This window comes from Chenopodium album, chromosome 13, assembly GCF_948465745.1.
Source record: "Chenopodium album chromosome 13, dcCheAlbu1.1, whole genome shotgun sequence".
NCBI classification, from domain to species: Eukaryota; Viridiplantae; Streptophyta; class Magnoliopsida; order Caryophyllales; family Amaranthaceae; genus Chenopodium; species Chenopodium album.
Window position 1 is genome coordinate 33,851,541 of NC_137846.1, and position 22,712 is coordinate 33,874,252.

General features: G+C 35.9%; 1 protein-coding gene across 1 annotated transcript; it reads left to right on the forward strand.

The window, feature by feature from the left end:
- The first annotated feature begins 14,952 nt into the window (after positions 1–14,952).
- LOC145574731 (putative carboxylesterase 16) lies at positions 14,953–22,415 on the forward strand. Its single transcript, XM_081632581.1, has 2 exons — positions 14,953–16,059; positions 21,504–22,415. Exons 1-2 carry the CDS (start codon positions 15,176–15,178, stop codon positions 22,039–22,041), a joined length of 1,422 nt encoding a protein of 473 aa, XP_081488707.1. The 5' UTR covers positions 14,953–15,175; the 3' UTR covers positions 22,042–22,415.
- Positions 22,416–22,712: the final 297 nt, after the last annotated feature.

Genomic DNA, 22,712 nt, shown 5'->3' on the forward strand with positions numbered 1-22,712 from the left:
AAGGCCTAAGGTTAGCCATATTTTTTATAGAATGATGATTTTTGTGGCACATGGTTATGATCTACCTCAAGAAGGGTCTTTCCAAGGTTGTAACGTGGCTAGGCTTAGGGTTATGATGAATTGATAGGCTCAAGTACACTTCCTTAATCTCTTACTTTTGGTGCTTCTCAAATTAAAACCTTTTTACTTTGTACAACAACCCCTACATTGGGTGCCTTTTTCCTTGTCTTCTTTCTCTCTTTTTTTTTCTTCTTTTTGTTTTCTTCTTTTTTTGACAAGTTTGGTTTTGGGTTTAGAACAATTTTTTCTTTTGCATTAGATCTTTCCTTTTTGTGTTTAGACTAACATTGCATCCCCCTCTTATGTTTCGTTCTCCCAATTTTTCATTTGTATCTCTTTGCACCATTCCCATCCTAAGGTTTGGAATAATGTAGGTTAAATAAGTAGTAAGGCTCAATTGACGAGGCTCAAAAGGGCTAGCAAAAGGGCTTCCAAAGAGATGGATTTCTTCTAAGGTTAGAAAATTTGGGATCATCTTTGTGGAGCTTCAAGTTGCCTCCTATGTTGGTGTAATCATCATATCTCTTCTTAGTGGGCCAAAAGATGGGCATCTTTTCATTCGATAAATCTTGTAAGCCAAAGCTAATCAAAATTCTTGAAGTGTTGAGTATGTATGCCTTTTTTTGATATTGCCTGTTTGTATTTCATTTAATTCGAGCTAAGTGATTGAAAAGAGAACAAGATAGACATACTTGAAAATATAATTTTTATTCATTAATTAATGAGAGTACATAATAATTAGATTCAACAGCATGAATCTCTTAGTTTATCAAACAAAAAACAAAAAAAAGGAAAGAAACAAAACAAGACCTAGGGTGCTACATCTAGAATTGTTGAAAACTTCTTGAGATTGCGTTTTCGAGCTTTGTCCATTTCCAACGTAGGTGAGATCATCTCTAAATATCTAGTTCATCTATATGATTCATGGTTTCATTTATTAAGTCCCTTTCAATTAATGTTCCCACGGTATAAACTTTACAAAATGTGTCTAAACTAAGGTATTGTAAACGGCACTTGTGGAGACATATTTTCTATGAACTTTGGGACAAGTTCATGATCTCGAGGTCTTTATGGAAGAGGAACAATAAAGACATCGAAGAATAAAAAGAATAAGATAAAAACCAAGTTATTGTAAACGGCACTTGTGGGCACTTGTGGAGACATATTTTCTATGAACTATGGAAAGGATTATTACACCGACAATAGATCAACCTGATGAGGAAGATTACTAGAGCTTGCATGAGTTTAAGACATCGAAGAATAAAAAGAATAAGATAAAAACTTACCAGAGAACTTCTCACAAGTATACTCTTGTTCCATTTCTGGATGAAGATGATCTTGAAATGATGCAACCGGAACCTGAAGATCCAAATGGTGGGAAGAGAGCTACTAGGAACCCAAATCCGCTTTATAAGGCGATAATTATTGAGGACTCGGATGATGAAAATGAATAAGGCTTTTTTCATTAATAATGGTTATTAGAACCTCATTATAGTTTTGGTTTAGATTATTGGATTTTAAAAAGTAGCTAGAGCTACAGCGTTATTATTTGGGATTAATACTTTCATTTAAGTTATATAAGAGTTGTTATTTTATTTTAAGAGTTCCATTTTACTTATATTCGTGAGTCAAAACAAGTTAAATTTTTGTGAACGTATAATTTTGAGATAATTTCCTTGTTTATGATTAAGTTTAGTAAGAATGGCGCGGGATGGGAATTAATTTCTTAACTTTATTTAATCCTGTGTGTGTACTGTACTTATATTTGTATGATTTTGCTTGGGACAAGGGGGTGTAGGGACCAAAGTACCCTTTTGAACCAATCTATGTGATAAAATGTAATATTGTGATTGAATGAATATATGTGAATGATATTTGAAATTCGTTTAAATTGGAGTGCATATTTATTCTCTTTCAGGCATAGAACTAGAATGGCAGACAATGCTGCCTTAGCTGATGCTAATGGTTTGTTGGAGGAGAATCTGAATCAAAATCGGGGAGACTAACTCGATCCCCAAGTTGAAATGTTTAAGAAGTTGGCCCAAGTTAGGCCACCAGTTTTCAAGGGAGGTGCTGACCCTACCTTCTTGGAAAACTAGATTCGAGAGTTCGACAAGCTGTTTGGGGCACTGAACTGTCCTGAGGGTATGAAAGTTAACCAGGCCGCTATGTACCTTAAGAATGAGGCTGACATCTGGTGGAGGGAAAATGCTGTAGCAATTAGAGCTAAACCTAATTTTGGATGGGAGGTATTTAAGACCTCTTTGAGAAACAAGTTTTACCCTCCATTTCTGAAGAAGCAGAAGGCTAAGGAGTTTATAAGTTTGGAAATGGGACAAATGTCAATCTCGGAGTATTATAATAAGTTCATGACCCTTGCTAGGTTTGCTCCTGAGGTTGTACCAACTGAAGAACTGAAGGCTTAGAGGTTCGAGTAGGAATTTACTGACCAGTTACAGAAAAAGCTAGCTGGAAGGTTTTTAAGACCTCGACAAGGTATATGAGAGAGCTGCTCACATGTACCATCCGAATTCCAGAAGTGTGGGTGAGAGTGCTAAGGCTGGGGGGAAAGGAAGGACTTTGGGAAACCTGAAAACCAGGGTCACTTTAAGAGGCCTAGGAATGGGAACTCATTCGAGAGGGGTAACCAGAATGTTAGCAATTCTTCTAATGCTAACAATGGGAATAGGAAGTACCATTGCAAGAGGTGTAGGAGAAACCACCCTAGGCGAGACCGTGATGGGAATTTAGTGACTTGCCGGTTCTGCAACAAAAAGGGACATAGAGAGTATGAGTGTTACACCAAGCTTAACCAACAGGGAAATGGTGGGAATCGTGGGAAGACCCAACAGACGCCTAATAATGTTAACAACCAGAGAGGTAAGGGCAATGGTCAGAATAGGAAGTTTGGGAATGGCAACAACAGATTTGACAAGACAACAACAACTCAGGCAACGACAACAATGGTTACCAAGGAACACTACTACATTTTTGACTAAATGCAACGACCTGATAAAGGCTAATACAACGGTATTTTAATTGCCGTTACAATAGAGTAGGCTATTGCAACGGATTCAACACTAATGTTTTAAGAGGTAGAGCTAATATAATGGCTTTTACAAATCGTTGCATTAGGCTAGTTATTTTAGCTAAAAGGGAAGCTGATGCAACAATATGTAATTATGTAATGAAAATTTAAGAGACGCGTGCGGAAATTTTCAACTTCCCTCTACTTTTTTGCCCAAATATTTTGAACCCTTACACGTGTTCCTATTCTAAGGGCAAAAAAAAAATAAAAAAAATAAAAAAAAATAAATGGAAAGAAAAATGGAAAAGTAAAAGAACTCTGATATGTACTACCATTTTCTCACATTTGTGTACTACCATTTTACCCAATTCTCCATTTCCCCAATTCTCCATTTTCCCCAATTCACATTTTCCCCAATTTCTATTAATTAAATTAAGTAATCTCAAAAACTTCAAATTTCTCCATATTCCCCAATTCTCAAATTTTGAGGCCATAAATTACTAAAAAAATACTTAAAATTTTTTAGATGAAGTAGACGAAGGCGACGTTCAGGCGGTGGTTGGCTCCTCGAAGCTTAGATGGTGGCCAGTTGCTCGAAGTTCAGGTGGTGTAATTTTAGTGGCTGGTTGCTCGAACTTCTTCAGGCGGCGATAATTTTGGTGCTTAGTTGCTCGGCTGTGTTTTCCAAATTTTCATCTTGCATGTCCCTTCCTTGTGGTTGATTGCTCAAATTTCTGGTCAAGGTATACAACGAATTTTCATTTATGAGATTTCTTAATTGAAAATTTTGTTGTTGCATTTTGTTAATTTAATTTGAAGTTTTTTGCTGTTGTGTTTAGGGATTTGTATTTGAGGCCATGGAAGATGGTATTACTTAGCTCTTCGAGTTCTTTGTGTTTGCAAATTTGTACTGCAATTAGCTTTTGCCAAGTTGAGTTGAGTTGCTCTCTTGCTCATTTTTGATGAATTAATGTTATTGGGTTTCCATCCATTGCAGCAACCAATTGTTAAAAACTGATTAGATTTTTTTTTTATATTTTTAAGCTGTGAAAGATAGGTTTTCATTGCAATTTGTTGTTCTAATCTTTAGAAATGAGATTTCTTGGTAGTGGAATGAGAATTGTGCTATTTTTAGCATTCATTTGCAGTCATGTTTTTCGTAAATTAGCACAGACCAATTTCCAAGATGGTAAGTGAAAATAATTTATGTTTAATCTTTATTATTTTGTAATTATATTGTTGTGCAAGTTTTATTTGTTAGTTTTAAATAATCATTATATTGCGTTTGGAGATTCTTGGTTTGTGATGTTGAATAATTTCAGTTAGCTTTGATATGCTAAAGTAGAGAAAAGAAATTGAGGATTCTTGTTAATATTAAATACCAATAAAAGTGGGGTTATATTACAATGGTTCCTTATGTTTGATCGACATACCCAATTCATTGAGAGGGAAGAATCGTGTGCCTTTTCCATGGGTAAAAGTATGCTAAAAAAATGAACACTTCTGACCAGTTGATATATCTTACTAAATGACCATATTGGTGATAATCTAGTATTTATATTTTAGTACTATGGTAACACATTTCAAACTCCTGGTACAGAAACTGATAAGTATTGTAGGCTTGTAGCTAAAAGGGTGATTATACTTAATAAGCATTGTAGCTAAAAGGGTGATTACTGCCTTTAGTGGTATAGAAACTGATAAGCAGAATAACGAAGTAGCGAGTAATTAATATGACATGGGATATGGGATATGGGATATGGTTACTTTGAAAATTTAAAGACGAAATCGTCTCCATAACTAAAAAATTGTTGATGTCATTTAGTGTTTTTGCTCTTTAAATTTCTTCATTTGTTAGATTTAGATTTATTTTACAAGAATGTATTTTATATGACTTTTAAATAACAAATTAATTAATTTTACTATAATAAAGTGCTTATGGTAACTATATACAGTGTATACTAATCCAAAGACTTTTAGAGTGTTGCTCAAAATTATTGGGGTTGAAGAAAACGGATGAACTAATGGAGAAGAACAGATGGAATCATGGAGAAAATGTAAAGCTTATAATAAATATAGGCATTAGCTACTCATGTAATTGTATAACTACTCTGTAAGTTTAACATGAATTATCAAAAGGCAATAATATAAGGGACACAAAAAATTAAGCATTGTTTAATGATCTTGGAAATACAATCAGTTTGTAAAAGTTTGGCAATGTCAGTTAATAAAAGGAATATGCATTTATTGGGCATTAAAAAAGGGGTGTAATTAATCAAAAACAACAACTCATAAGGTTTGAACCACGTACTGGTGGCAATGGACAATATGTGCTTTACTGAGAAAGACTTTAATATGTATTTTGTAGGTGCAACAAAACGTATTTATAAGCAATTTGAGTCCTCAATAGCAATTGTTGTTGTGTCGGGTTGATTTTTCCTAGTTGGTGCCTCGGTTGTGTTTCTATAGTAGATGAAGATATTTCCTTTAGTTCTACGTCAATATACCATGACTATAATCATGTGTGGAGCACAAGTTGATTTTTATACTAGTTTTTATTCTTCCTAGTAGTTGTAAATTAGATTTACTGTCGGTTCTTGCTAATTGATTAAATTAACTCTCTTAATTCTTAGTGGATTGATTAACTGTTTTTAATGTAACAATAACCCTCTTAATTCTTACCCTAAGGTATGGATAGTAGAACTAAAGAGTGGTGGATGTTTGCCAAATGGAGTGATGAATATGAACGGGGAGTAGATGAATATGTCCAAAAGGCTTTTGCTTCTAAGTCTCAAGGAAATCAAATTTGTTGTCCTTGTGAAAGTTGTCATTATTGTTTTTGGCGTCATGAAGGTGTTGTGAGAGATCACCTTATTTGTAATGGTTTTGTTCCACGAACGGATAAGTTATCAGAGTTAGGGATCAACATTGAAAGGGAACAAACTATTTTGGATAATGATGAAGGGTCAACCCCAAATGATGTTAATGATGACATAGTAGGGTTGTTGCATGATGCACGTGATGCTTTTAGAAAGGGGCCAAATGACGAGGCAAAAAAGTTTTTTAAGTTGGTTGAAGAGGGCCAGGAATCCTGGTTGTAAAAATCATTTAAAACTTTCCTTCATGATCCGACTTTTTATTTTGAAGTGTGATCATAAGCTAACTAATGTTGCTTTTGGAGATATATTGGAGCTTATTAGGGAGGTGTTACCTGATGCAAAACTGCCAGCTTCTTTTAATGAAGTATAAAGTGCTCTGAAAGTGTTGGGGTTAGATTACACTAAGATTGATGCATGCCCAAATGATTGCATGATATATTGGGAAGAGCATGAAAATGCAACAAGTTGCCATGTTTGTGAGACGCCAAGATGGAAATCCAATGACACAAAGATTGACATACAAAATGAAAATGGAAAGACCTATAAGATTGCTCAAAAGATTCTTAGGTACTTTCCAATAAAGAAAAAGCTTCAACGGCTATTTATGTGTCAAGAGACGGCGAGATACATGACTTGGCAGTTGATGGGCGTGAAAATGATCATCTTATACATCATCCAGTTGATGGTCAAGCTTGGAAGGAATTTGATTCATTATACCCAAAGTTTGCTGATGACCCACGCAATGTGAGGCTTGGGTTAGCCACAAATGGATTTATCCCGTTCAATTCAATGAGCATTGTCCATAGTATATGGCCATTTTTGTTGCTTAATTATAACTTGCCTCCTTGGATGATTATGAAGCCTGAGTTTTTGATGCAAGCCTTACTAATTCCTGGTCCGTCTTCCCCTGGCAATGACATTGACATATATTTGCTGCCGCTTATCAAGGACTTGAAGGATTTGTGGGAGTTTGGGTTGGAAACTTATGATGCTTCGACTAATCAAAGTTTGACATGCATGTAGCATTGATGACTACTGTGAGTGATTTTCCAGGCTATGCAATGATATTTGGGTGGAGCACAAAAGGATACTTGGCATGCCCTGAATGTCATTATGAAACAGATTCTGAGTGGTTGCCATGTAGTGGTAAGAATGTGTATAGGGAAAATCGTAAATTTTTGGATCCATCTCACCCTTGGCGTCATGATAAGAGGAATTTTGATGGAAAAGTTGAGGAAAGGTGTCAACCTATTCCATTGAATGGAATTGATATTGAGAATATGTTATGCGATTTTCCAAATGCATTTGGAAAGAAGCAAAAGAAATTAAGGCGTGATGTGGATGATCCGAATCCGTGGAGAAAGATACCCATATTTTTTGAGTTACCATATTAGAAGCATTGCTCTAATAGCCATAATCTTGATGTAATGCATATTGAGAAAAATGTCTTTGATAATGTCGTTGGGATGTTATTAGACATTTCTCTAAAGACCAAAGATAATGTGAGTGCTCATCGAGATTTGGTAGAACTTAATCTGATGCCAGAGCTTCAACCAATAGAATTGGATGATGGTAGTGAAGAATTTCCAAGATCTCGCTTTTGGATGTCATTGGAGCAAAAGCGTAAGTTCTGCCAGGTTATAAAAAATGCTAAGCTTCTTCAAGGTTATGCTTCCAACCTTAGTCGTTGTGTGCAAGTTGGAGAAAGGAAAATAGCAGGCTACAAAAGCCATGATGCTCCTTTTATGATGAATTATCTTCTTCCAATTGCTGTGAAGACAACGTTACCAAAGATGTTGCTAGTCCTTTGATAAGACTTTGTGCTTTTTTCAAAGGTATATGGAGTAAAACTATTAATCCTCGTGATCTTGGAAAATTGCAATCTGAGATAGTTGAAACTTTATGCCTACTTGAGAGGATTTTCCACCTTCTTTTTTTGATATAATGGAACATTTACCCATAAACTTGGTAGACCAAATTAAGTTGGGTGGACCTGTGACTTCAAGGTGTATGTATGGAATTAAGAGGAATCTTCATGAAATGAAACAAGATGTTCAAAACAAGGCTCGCCTAGAAGGCTCAATGGCAGAAGGATACCAAGCTAAAGAATGTGTTGCTTTTATAGCTAGATTTTTGAAACGATCAAGCAAAGCCACACCTGAAGTTATTGAGTGTGGTACCTCAAAATCATTTTTCCCTAAGGTAGGACGTCCTATCAAAGGAAAAGGAAGGACCTCAAAGAAAAAAAAAATCGTGGACACATAATTAATCGCATTACATGGGCACAAGCACATCGTTATGTCTTGTTCAATTGTGATTGTGAGGAAGTTGAGAAATATATAAGGTAAGATTTGTAACCATAATGTAGTTTTTTGTTTGTCCTTAGTTTTGATGTGTATTATACAAAGTGTAACAAGTGTTAATAAGATAATTTTTTTTTTTCACAGTGAACACAAGAGATGTGTAAGCTCTAAAAGAAAAAGAAAATGAAATAGTGCTCTGGACCACAACAAGGATTTTGTGGATTGGTTTAGGAAGAAAGTTGATTTGATAATAAAAAAAGAAGGCCATGACATTATCCCAAACCACATCTTGTGGCTATCAAAAGGGCCTTCTTATGTTGCTAAAAAGTACACAGGGTACTTTGTCAATGGTTATAGGTTCCATACCATGAAGCATGATGCAAATTGCGTCACTCAAAACAGTGGAGTTACTCTAACAGCCATGACACATAGCTTTACGAGTTCTAAAGATCAAAATCCTATTGAGGGAATTGTTAATTATTATGGTTAAATAACATAAATCATTGACATATCTTATCATGGTCATTTCAATGTTGTCTTATTTAAGTGTGTCTGGTTTCATTCGGAGAAAGATGATGATGATGAGCTGATTACGATTAATATGAATAAGACCATTTTTAAAGAAGAGCCATTTATCTTGGCATCTCAAGCACATCAAGTGTTATATGTAGAAGATTTAAATAGAGAGGGTTGGCATTGTGCTATGAAAATCCCTCCTAGAGAGCTTTCGGATGGTATTGCCCTACATTTTAAAAATACTCGCTACATGTTATAACTAGCTTATTTTTCATTGCAATTTGTTTCATATTATTAATCTTTATTTTCTGGCAACTAAACGCATTTTCATTTATTTTTTGAGCAAATGAAAGGGAATAAACCCAAAGTTTCTGCTTCCCAAATTCAGCTTACAGATTATGAACTACAAAGGATTCAAAAATTAAAGTCGAATGCAGAAAGGATGAAAGCCCAAGGATCCGGATCCTTAGAAAATAAGATACTTCAAGAAAAAACGAAGGCCTTATTTTCTCCAAGTGCAAGGCAGAATAATATATCAGAAGATAGAGATGATGACTCCACATCAGATTATGATGGTGAAAATGAGGTCGAAACTATGGAAGTTGATGATTTCGTTTCTGGAAAAAGAAAAGTCAGTAACTAGGTTTGTTCTTCTGTCACTTTATTTTTCTATAATGATGTTGTTCTTCTGCCACTTTTTTTTCTATAATCATTGACATATCTTCTCTAATTAATTAGCAAAAGGATTATGTTTATAGGTCTCAAAGAAACTATATAATTCATCCGTTTGCCCACGAAATATGAGTGTTGTGGAGATGAATAACCAGAAAAAGCATTCATGCATCCAAGGGAAGCAACAAGACCAGCAAGTTGTGGTACAAAAGAAGGGGAAAAAAAAGTGTATTATGTACTCCTGGTTCCATGTCAGCATACCTCGAGTTTCGAAAAAGGCAAAAAGAAAACAATGAAGTGCTTGTAGAAAGTAATCAGTCTTTGCATAATTCTGCTACAACACTAATACAATATGACGATGATGTATTGAATGAGAATAACGATAATGATGTACTAAATGCGAGTGATGATGATTATGGACTAAATTAGAATGCTAATGCTGAAGGGACTGATCATTTTGAGAGCGATCACGAATTAGAAGACGAGGTTCTAGCACAATTCGGAAGGGAAGGTATGGTATTAATTTATACATGAAAAATATAATTGCAATGTGTGGGCATTGTTTTTGATACATACTAATCTGGTCTGTCCTATATTACTGATTTTATTATTGAAAACAGAAACTGAATTAGCTTCAAAAACGAAAAAGCATCGAGGTTCGAAAATGCTACCAAAGGTTCATGCACGTACAAGAAAGGAGCGTCTAGTCATTGTTTTAAACAAATTTGGTCAGCCAATTGGACCTACAAAGGAGATCGTCACGGAGTTCAAGTTTTTTTTGGGAACTGTGGCAAGGGATTCGGAACTTGCACCGCTTAATTATATCAAATTTCCAAGTCTACCTACACTTGATAAGATATGGGATTATGTCCTAGTATGTAGTGATATTACACTTTTGCATTAGTCTATTTAATTTTACTCATACGTAGACCTTCATATGTTACTTTTGTATCATTTTCATAATTGTGCAAGACAAGTATATGGTTCCTCAAGCTGGATTTAATTGGGTGATGGGTGCTATCAATGCATGTTGGAAAGCTCATAAATGCAAATTTAAGAAGTTGTACTTCTATGCATATCCTACTGATGATTTAAGATGGAAACATAAACCAGACACAATTTCAGAACCTCAATTCAGAGATCTTTTGCAATATTGGCATACCAAAGAGGCTGAGGTATATATACGAATTTGATCGTCTTACTTACTATAGTGAAACAATTTCAAAACCTTAATTCAGAATCTCTTTTGCTTAACACACTTTATTTAAGTTTTTTATTCGAGTTTATTATTCTTGTTTATTTTATCAAATATGTCCTTAAAATTCTGGATTCTTGTTGGATTGTTGTATTCCATAGGAAATCAGTAAAACCAACAAAGACAATTGTCTAATGTTAGATGATATGCACAATTTGGGTCGTAAGTCATTTGTCATTTTACGCTATGAGTTGGTAAATACATTATCTAATTTTAGGCAATTCCATTATTAATTTTATAATCATTACTTGCTGTACATGAGGATTTCACCCTTTTCTTTATTTTAATAATATATAATCTTTTCAATATATCATGTTTTATAGCAACAACAAGATCCGGATAAGCAAGAGCCTTCCCAAGCAAAGGTTTATAAGGAATCAAAAAAGAGAATTGCTGGAAGGACATACCTTACCAACTATGAAAAAGAAAAAGTGAATATTGTGAGTTAACATCTTAGATATAATTTATATTCTCTTTACTTTCGATAAATAGTAACATATTACTTTATTTCCTTATATAAGCCAAAATGGAAGCTTTAGAGTCTTCCCAACATGAAGATGGTAACAACTCTAAGGACCCTTACTCCGAAGTGATTCCAGATCCTAAGCGCAAATGTCGTGTGCGCCTTCATGGAAAAGGTGTGAAAAAGACAGATTTGAAGGAAAAAAGCTAAACATTCAGATTTTATATTCCTGGAGGAATTCTTAGCTAATATGCAAGCACAATTAGTACAACAACTTGCACCAAGCATTACAACTACAGTTTTGACTCCACTTCAGGAAGCTAACCCCGGGATTAATCTTGTGATTCCTGATTTTGTGATGCCATCAGTTCCAAATGATGCATCTAGTGCACCGCATCAGCTCACTAACCAGAACGAACAATCTTCCAAATCTGGTGCAACAGTTAATCAGGTAATAACTTTTACTTTCCAATGCTTGTGTATGTTGCTTATGTTCCTTGTGTTGTTGATTTAAGACACTTGTGGTAGTGAGCATAATTGAGCAGTGAAAACAAATCTGGTCAGTTTTATCACTAGGGAGAGTATCTAAAGCAAGTTTTTCGAAGTCTAACAATCAGCAAAAATCTTAAATTATGAATCAAGAATATAAGTTTTAGCCACTGACCATGGCTGAGTATATGGCAGAATTATGGATCAAAAATTTGAAATCTATAGAATTTTGGCCACGAACTCTAAAGGAATTTAGCTAAATATATATGTGACCAACTATCCATCACTCTCTTTAAGGTACATAAGACCCTACTACTGGTTTTCTTAGGAGCATCTTTGATGAAACTACACAGAAGTCAAAATACTATAGAGTTTATTAAATCGAAATAAAGATATTGTAGACACCTACTTTTGGCCTCCAGTCCCGACAGGAAATGCAATGACGATAAAAAAAACAATCTTCGTATTGGATCGAAGTGAAGAATGCTTATGGATAACTGGTTAAACCACAAAACACAAAAGATTAGCCCAAACAAAGAAACAAAGCCAAATAAAGTCCAATTAATTAAATCCAATCATAATTAGGCTTAAGCCCGTACTTAAAACCCAAATGACGGATTTAGGAGCGCCTAGGTCAAAATAAGCGCTGCCGCAGAAAATAACGCGCGCATCTCAAGGAGTCGCGCTGGGTTGGCACGCGCAACTAATTTAGTTGCGCGTGACAATCAGCGCAACTTCTAGAGTTGCGCTCATGAAGGATTCAGAATTTCAGAGAAATTGGAAAATCGAATCTTACCATAAAGCCGCGCGCAAGACAATTAGTTGCGCTGCCTATAGCAGCGCAGCTCAACCACTTGCGCTGGGTGGTCACACGCAACTAATCCAGTTGCGCGCGATACCTGCTGCGGAAGAATGTTCAAAACCCTAAACCTACTCATTCCCTATAAATAGAGGCTTAATCTGAGGCTTAAACAAACAGAAATCAACCCTAAACTCTGGCGAAAAACTCTTTCCAGTATGGAGATGATGTCCTGTTCCTAGGAAACAAAGCAGTGCTGGGTTGTAGAGGATCCTCAAATACCTCGAGAACTGATACTAAGCTAGCACTCGCAGAGCACCAAAGCAAGTATATGACAGGATTGGCAGCAGTTTTCAAGAGCCTTGCCTATCCTTGATCTTCCTCCATCATTCAGGTTTCTGTCACATCCGATGGATTCCAAATGATGTACCCCTTTGACTGAATTGTATATGTCCTATTATATTGATATTTTGGTTTTCAGATATAGCCATCTGGCCCCTATATAGATTTATAGGGCTTTTTGGTTTTCATTTTCTTGTTCTTCTTGATGTTATTTTTTATTTTGGGTGATGTATTCATGGAGTAAAGTTGTTGTACAAAATTATTTGTTTTGATGATGGCATAATAAGAATGTTACACCATTACAAATGGCAAAAAAGATTTTAGCTTGCTTTTCTTTCTGAGGTCTAATAGTTTTAAGTTACTGTGTTTCTCTAGTGTCTTTTTATTCTATATGTTTGAAATTACTTTTTAATTTCTATACAATACTTTTATTGACTATCTGTTCTCTTCAAATTAAGAGTATATAGCCTAAGTCATTACAAGGAATGTTAATCTTCCTTTTAGCCATTTTATAATCGTTATTTTTTTATTATTTTTTTTCAAATTTTAAAAGCTTTTCACCCAACATCATTCATAATGTGTTTTACATTAAATACTTCACAAATTTAACACATCGAGTTTAATTCTACAAAATTGGGGGGGGGGGGGGGGGGGGGGGGCGTCCGCGTTGCGGACGCTCCCAAAACTAGTATGACAATAAACACATCAACTTTGAAACATATAAATAGATCTTTATTTATATATTACAATCATCCTTTAAACATAATTACATAGACTTCAAAATAATTTAACTACTTAATTTAAATAACTTTCTCTTATCTAAAAGGAAACAAAATGTCCAACAACTTGGTCTAAATATCCACTTCCTTTCTTCAAAAGATTTACCATTACTACTCATTATTCTCAAACTTTGTCTCAGAATGTCTATTTCCCTTTTTCAATTAGATTCTTCATCTTCAATTCAAGATATTTGCGCTTTTAACACTTCAACCGCTTCAATAACCTATTAGATAAATAATAAGCAAGCACATTATATACATTAACAAAAATATCTAAATTACCATTACAACTAGACCTGGCAAACCCGACCCGATTGACCCAACCCGTAACCTAAAAGTTGACCCGAAAATGACCCGAACCCGAACTAACCCGACCCGACCCGAAATGGAGTTGACCCGAACATGACCTGATGACCCGAATTGACCCGGCCCGAATGACCTGACCCGAAACCCAAACTTGACTCGACCCGAAATGACTCGAAACCCGAAGTGACCCAACCCAATTTTAACCCGAATTAATTGACCCGAATCGACCCGACCCGAATCCTAAAGTGAATAGGGTGAAATGTTGAATTACTTAGTTTAGGGCTTCTTTCTTTCCTAAGTAATAGGTACTCATGATTTTTTTTTTATTTATATTTTTTTAATTTTACTTTATTTTTCCAACTATTTTTTTAAGTGAATTTATTTTGGTGACCCGACACAAACTTGACCCGAATAGACCCGACCCGAATTGACTCGATCGAAACTGATCCGACCCGAAATTAACCCAAAAATTAATCCTAAAAATTGACCCGACCCGAATTGACCCAACCCGAACAGACACGACCCGAACTTGACCCAAAGTGCTGACCCGAATTTGACCCGAAACCCGAATCGACCCGATCCGAACATTTGTTGACCCGACATTGACCCGACCTGAATTGACCTAACCCGAACCCGACCCGAATGACCCGTTTGCCAGGTCTAATTACAAGAACAAATTAATCTACAATTAAGTAACAACTAATTAAACATTAATCATCGGGATGAAATCACCAAATTAGGGCACCGTGAGCTATGCGCGGGCCAACAACTAGTATCCTAAAGATTAATTCCACAATTATATTTTGTCAAACAAGGCCTACAAGGGAGGGGGTAAAAAAGGAACATTGAATAGAAAATTGATTAAAATAGGAAATCATAAATTCCTAATAGAAAATATGTACTCGGTATTATTTTATACAACCCCTATTTCATATTATTTATAATTTGACATTTGCAAATAATATGAAACGGAGGTATTATTTTGTTTGGTGCATAATTCATAATCGAATATGACTACGGAAACATATTGGGGGGAACTATTTCAAAAAAAAAAAAAAAAAAAGAAAGAAAGAAAGAAAGAACACATGACAAGATTGTGATTTGGAAGACATCTTCAATCATCCACAAAGTGCCCCAGAAACAAAATAATATAGCAGAAGAATATTCAATGTAGGTTGAATTGAATTGAATTGAATTTGATTATCAAAAAAAAAATTTTGAACCTCAGATTTCCAAGATAAGATCAACAAAGAGAAAGGGTGGAAAATCAGAGATTGAAAGAGGATGCCAAGCGTAGCGGTGAAGTTATACAGCGTTTTCTTCAAATTCTTGTTGAAACACCGCCTTCAAAATCGTTTCCAGAACACGGCGGATGATTCGGTAAATGGAGGATTAAACAATGATTTTGGTGTCACAACTCGGCCTGATGAATCGGTGGTAGCAGCAAATCCAGTATTTACCGACGGTGTTGCGACCAAGGATATACACATTGATCCTTCTACCTCTCTTTCCGTCCGAATATTCCTCCCTGAGACGGCTCTTTCGTCGGAACCCAGGTCGAAAACTAGGGTTTCTAATAGAAGGGTTGATGCGATTGTGGAAGATTCTGGATCAAATTTGCATCGGAGGAATAGTTTTGGACCGTCTTCGGTTGATCTGGGTAATGGGGATAATTCGCAGAGGAGGAGTAGTTATGGTAATGTGGGTGTTGGAAATGGGGGATATAGAGGTTATTTGCCGTCGATTGAGCATAGTAAGGGTGATAAGTTGAGGAAATTACCGGTTATGTTGCAGTTTCATGGGGGTGGTTTTGTTAGTGGGAGTAGTGATTCTGTTGCTAATGATTTCTTCTGTCGCCGGATTGCCAAGTATTGTGATGTGATTGTGTTGGCTGTTGGGTATAGGTTAGCGCCGGAGAATCGGTACCCGGCTGCTTTTGAGGATGGTTGGAAGGTGTTGAATTGGCTTGCTAAAACGGCGAATTTGGCAGAGTGTAGCAAATCATTGATCAGTAGAGGTGGTGGTGTCGTTGGCGGTGGAGGCACTGGTGGCAGCGGTGCTGCTGGTGGCGATACCAAGAAATCTGATGTTCTTCGGCAAACTGTTGCTGATACTTTTGGTGCGTCAATGGTGGAGCCTTGGTTGGCTGCACACGCCGACCCTTCCAGGTTAGTTTCTTGTTGTATGTAATCCTTCTCTTACTTTGATCTGTTTTTAATCAACAAACAATTTACTATGATTGTTAGATGCATTGAGCTAATTATAGGATTTCAATCAGCTCGCTGATGAATTGATTTGGTTGTCATTGTAGTTTACCTCTGTGTTGCAATCTCATAGGTATGCTAACTTATGTACACACCTTAGATAATGTACAAAGCTTAGTAATTGCTTGATTCCTCTCGAAGACAAGAGGAATTCTTCTTTTACGATCATCTAAGTAATACAGGTCTTAAACCCTTTCATTGAATAAGTATAGGAGGTGTGCAGTACCCTCTAAACCCTGCTTAAAGCATATTCAGTAATTGTACAATGAAGATTAGTTTTAAATCATGAAATAGGGGTGCTGCAGGGGTCTCGATGTTCGACTAGACTGACTCATTGGTAAAGCCTAAAGGTAATTGGCAATTTATTATTATGATCTTAAGTTTCATAAGGCATAAAACAAATGAAGTGGGGGGCTATATTATTACCAAAATTGCTTCCAATATTTCAATATTTGAAGTTTGCTTACCAGCAGAAGAAGCCTATTCTTTCTTCCATATTCCTTACTTTAAGAATTTCATCTAGATGACAGGGGTCTAGAACCCTTCTGATGGACCCTACTCAAAAATATTGGTATGGTTCTTTTTTTTTTTAGACCCTATGCTTCTGAGTAGAGTATGGTTCTAGGTGGGATCAAGTATTGTAAGTGTCCAGGTATAATGTTTTTTGATCTCAGCCTTACTGACCCAAACCCTACCCAGACCCGTATGCAGACTGCGCAATATATATTAAATAAAGAAGTTTGAAAATCGAATTATAATCGGTCATAGTCTCATGATTTAGTTTAAATTTTTTGCACAAGTGGGTATTAGCCAGGAAAGAATGGGTGGCTCCCGGACACTACCTAATTATGATTGATACTCCAAGTTTATCTAGAATACCGCGATATTCAGCAGCAACCTTACTGTTAGCAATGATATTACATACAATCATACGCTAATTAATAGACGATTAAAACTTTTGGGGAAAAATGTAGCTAAAGGACCCAAATTGGACCCCTGCTAGACCCATAGGGTTTGGGTAAGGGTTTTAAAATTTAGACCCTAAGGGTCCAGGTTGGGTATGGATATGGATGAATAAATCTGGGTTCAGGTCCGGGTTTTAGTAGACCGTACTCATTGCCATCCCTTGCTACTACCTTACCGCTGTAGCCTGTAGGTGGCTGTAGGTCTTGTTAATCCCAATATTAAACCTGGTTAGCTTTGTAGCCCTGCACCGGGGTTTGTGTTGTTGCCTGCCTTGTTTTGCAGTTTTAGACTTCCTGCTGTTGCTGAAGATTCTTTATTTCTGGTTATATACCTTCTGTCCCTTGAGAGCTGAGACCCTAGATCTCGTTGCTTATAACCTGCTTCACATATGACCTGAATCATCATTTGGTATAGGAAGGCTATGTTGGTCGTTGTCTTTATGCTAGAGTTACTATTGAAAGCAGACCGTATTAAAAGGTGTACTGCAGTATGTACTGAAGTACTTTTCAACCCTTCTGTGGCAATTAGCCAAATAAGATGAAGGTATATAATTTTTCTTGTAGAATAGAAAAATTATTGGGAACTTTTTGGTGTTATTTTATCTGTTGAAAATTCTTTTAGAACAATTCGTCAAGTGTCCAGACTTCTCCAAACCCTTTCTAACTTGTATTGGAGTAACCTTATCAAATTCTGATTTTTTCTCTGCAGCTTCTATTCCTACTTCATCGTTGAGATACCTCAATCAGAAGTTAAATTTAGGTTCTGGTTCCTGCTTTTGCTGTGTACAGTTGGCAGCATATTGGCTTTTTCCCTTTGTATGGTCTTTTGGAAGGACGCCCTTGTCCTTTCTCTTGAACATTGCTCTTATCTTTTTTTCCACAGTAGTTTTGGTCTGTATTTCAAAAGCAGACTATAAATAAGCCTCCTCTTCTATTAACGGTGTATGAAATTCTTAATTTGAAGTCTGACCTCTGCTTTTATAGATTATTGGACCGTATATATTCTGTTGAAGCTGTCTAATTTGTCCTAAAGCACAAGCAGCTTCTCACAACTCTCAAGCCCCTCACTGTCTATTCAATTTTAATTTTATCTTTTCCATGCATAAGTAAATCACGTGATTCCTTAATATCCAGTTTGTGTTTGTATAGATTTGGTAAGGCTTCGTTTGGATGTTTTTTAAGCTCACCGTTTCCCTAAAGCTTTGATATCACTGATGCACCCCTAAACACCATGTCTGGGACTACAGGGACTGACTTAGAGAGAATTTATTAGTGGGTTTATAAGGTTGCAAACTCGCAACTGGAATGAAAGCCAATTAGTTGGACTATTAATATAATAGAGACAATCGTAGATGATCAAGACATAAAAGAACAGTAACTAGTGCTATGTACTCGTCACCTAAAATAAGGTCTGGTCTTTTTTCTGATCTGATCTCTGAATATTTTACTGAAGTTTGACCATGCTTGTTACATTCATCTTTATGAGGGTATGACCATGCTTGTCACATTCCTCTGACCGAGTACATTTCAAATATCCAATTTTTATAATTTTTAATACAGATCAAATAGGTATTTGACAAAATAAAAACAGAAATAAGTTCTGGTGAATTTTACTGGTCTAGTTTGATTTGTATAAGATTAGGGAATAATTATCCAGAATAAGGTGAAAAGAACATAGCTTAATTTGATATTCCCGTTAGATGCCTTTGGATACCTTAATTCTGCCTCAGGAGCTTAGAAGCAAGGTGGAGATGCCTTGCTTTTGTAGGAGAGGTGCTCCTTTATTCTATATAATATACTTTCCTTGTGTGATTCAAAATTATAAAAGAGCTGCACATTATGTTAGTGAAAAAGAGTCCCGTAGTAAATTAATGTACGGGTAAAAAATAATAGATAGCCAACATGTCCCACTGTTACACAAATCCCTTCATTGTAATTTGGTAGGGCACCCACTTAACTTTTTAAAATAAATACAGTAAAAAGGAGTTGAACGGGCCCACCTGCCCTGTACTCCATAGTACTCTGTAGTTGCCTGAAACAAAAAGAAGGTAAAGGATGAAGGGAAGTAGAGAACTAAATGAGATCATTGAACTGAAGAGGGCTAGATTGTTGACAGCATCTGGAGGTTATGACTACGGAAATTGCCTGTGATGGCTTGCTGTCAATTCTCACAAGTGACGATCATCAATTCGTATTAACTCACGAATTAAGTTCATACAAGATTGCAGCTGTAAGGATCTTTAGGGTTGGAATTGTACTATTGTAGCATTAAATGTAATCTAGTAAGGATTATTTCTCAAAGTTGAAATACAAAACTTGGGGTACATTGGCATGTGCCGTTCATGCCATATCCTTGTCACGTCATTTTAACTTTAAACATAATTCTATTATCTACCGTATATGTAGCTTTGTTTTCAAATGACTACTTTATATAGAGATGATTTATAACTAAAATCTTATAAATTCAGAATAATAAATCTTTACTACACTTGTCAAAATCTGTTAAGTGCTCCATGAAAGGGGATCACATGTCTCATTCTAATTGGCTGCTAGATTTTATCGTAATAACTGCCTTAAAGTCCTGGAAAAAAAATAATATAGTATTTGCTACCACTTCAACTGGATGGATTCCATTAAGTGGTTTGAAAATCTTAAGTTTTTAAGTTTATTATGTTGCTACTGTTGCTAGGTAGATTTTATCTGTTTTGCACTTAATTATCATAGTTGCAGTGATTGTTTTGAGTATATTTTGTACAAGGGGTCTGTTATGATACAATTAATAAATGCCTCTTATATCTGCAAATTGCTTTGCTATTGTTTCATTTACTCTAGCCCTGCCTAATGTGCTTTAGCATAGATGCTTGCTGTCAACCATCAACCATAGGGCTTGTAACCCTTAGTGTTGTGGGCATGGAAGTTTGATGCTTCCTTCTTTTTTTTTTTCCTTTTTTTTTTTTTAATGTTCATGGAGCAGAGCATGAGAAAAATAAACATGCTATCTGAAAAGGGTTCAATACATGATGAATGACACTATTGACTTTCTTCTTTTTCTAGGAAGCATTCTCCAATTGTTTTTCCAGACATGCTGTTTTTGTAGTTATGAAATTCCCATTTCAGTGGTTTTCTTTTCCGTGGTTCTTGATAGTGGTAATTATCTCTCTAGGATTTGTGTAGGGATGGCAGTTCTGGATGTATACCCCCTCCGTTCTTTAAAGATCTTTTTGTTTGCAATTTGCGTTGATCCCATTGTACTATTTTGACCATTAATATCTCTAATCTCATATTAGAATAATATAAAAATGTTAATATTATGAAAATACAAATTGAAACGAATATAGCAAGATCCTACGTGATAATATTGATTCTTGTGAATGACCATCAAATTTGAGAACGTGAATAGTGATAACAACTGTAGGAATAACCAGAGTCTTAATCCCAAAGACGAGGTTGCTTATATGAACCTTGTACTCGCTATTCATGATCCTCTCCTTTCATTCCCTTATGTCCAATGTCATATGCTCTTGCAAACCCAGTTTCTTCACATCCTTCTCAACTCCTTCCCCAAGTCACCTTTGGTTCTGCACTCTTGCTGTGACTTGATCTCTATTTTCCTTACTGATGCATCTTCTCCGCCTGATGTTCCCAAACCAACGCAATTAGTTCTATCTTTTTAATATCCTTGATGTCCTCAACAACAAATTTCTTCTAGAGTTTGTATCGAAAGGTTGTTGGTTTGTTTAAGGTTTTGTTTAATTGATTAGATTGGTGTCAAATATGCTAGAATTGTTTTTTTATTTTTTTCTCTTTCTGCATGTTTGGAAGAAAGAAATTGCTAAGCTTGTCCTCTAGACTTGACACCTATGTTGCTTAGACTTGGGTACTAGCCTTCGACATGGGTACGTGACCAATTATAATGCTATTTTGTGAAATTTTTCAGTGAATTTCGCCCAAATTGAAGGATACTGAAGTATTCCACCCATGTCTGAGTGTTGGACCAGTGTTGAGGGTCTCTAACACTGGGTACTTTAGGTTATAAGAGTAGTTCAAATCACATGGCGGTTGCCACTAACTTGTATATGAAAGTTCTTTAAACATATTGGCTAGATTTTTGGATTGAAGTGGGAAGATAATCTCAACTGAAGTACTCATTTAAAAAATAAATTAATATGCATATCATCGTTTTTAGTTATCGTTGTACTTTAGCTGTTTATCTTGGCTTTATTTCTTGAACTTTATCTGCATTATCTCTAAATAATTTTTATAGAACAAAGTCTCATTTCTTTTTGGGGAAGGAGTGGGTATATAGGTTTCTAAATTGATCATGCTGCAATTATTTATCTAAACTTGAGGTTTATAGTACTGATACAAATACTTGTTCATCAGATGTGTTCTCCTTGGTGTTAGTTGTGGGGCAAACATTTCGGACTATGTGTCTAGGAAAGCTGTTGAATCTGGGAAGCTGCTCGACCCTGTTAAGGTTGTAGCACAGGTGTTAATGTACCCATTCTTTATCGGCAGCGTCCCTACACATTCAGAGATAAAGTTGGCCAATTCATACTTCTATGATAAGCCTATGTGTGTGCTCGCATGGAAGCTCTTCCTGCCAGAAAATGAGTTCAGCTTAGACCACCCTGCAGCGAATCCTTTGATTCCAAATAGAGGACCTCCATTAAAACTTATGCCTCCGACACTGACAGTAGTGGCAGAACATGATTGGATGAGAGACCGGGCCATTGCCTACTCAGAGGAGTTGCGAAGAGTTAATGTGGATGCCCCGGTTCTGGAATACAAAGATGCAGTCCATGAATTTGCAACCCTTGACATGCTTCTGAAGACCCCTCAAGCCCAGGCTTGTGCTGAAGATATTGCCATCTGGGTTAAGAAGTACATCTCAATTCGTGGTCATGAATTCTCTTATTAAGTACCAAATTCATATGGACTTTTTAAGATTGCTGTCCACAGCTCCGTGTTTGTGCTCTCCTTGTCCTCGTCCTGTTCCTTGTCCTCATCCTTCGACGTCAAATCACAGAGTTATCAATCAGATTTGGCGTCAAAGGGAAATTTTCTTTCTTACCATGAGTCATTACTAGTCTATATGGTTTGGTATTTTTTAATTTTATTTCATTTGTTTTTGGCTGTAATATAGGGCTTTGCGGTGTAGAATTTAGCTACTTGTAATTTGCACTTACCAACTGACGGTCACCAATTGGTGACGGTTTTGTGAAAAAAATCTCGTGTATTATGCTGTAATCATGTACGGATATGAAATGAAATCGTTACCTATGCTTCTTGATATTGAAATAATATTCTTTTGATGACACACCTATATTTGATATTTTGAAGTCGGGGAGGAATTGATTATAGGAAAAATTGCTAAAAATAATCCTAACTTATTTCTGTCCGTCCTAAATAATCCCAACTTTCGATTATTTTTAAATAATACTAACTTTATACTCCATCCGTTCAAATCAGTCCCAACCGGTAACCCAACTTATTATTACAAGTTATTGACACATGTCATTTTATGATTGGTTAAAATTTTATTTTTTTTAAAAAGAATAAAATAAAATAAAAAGTAAAAAAAACTGAAAA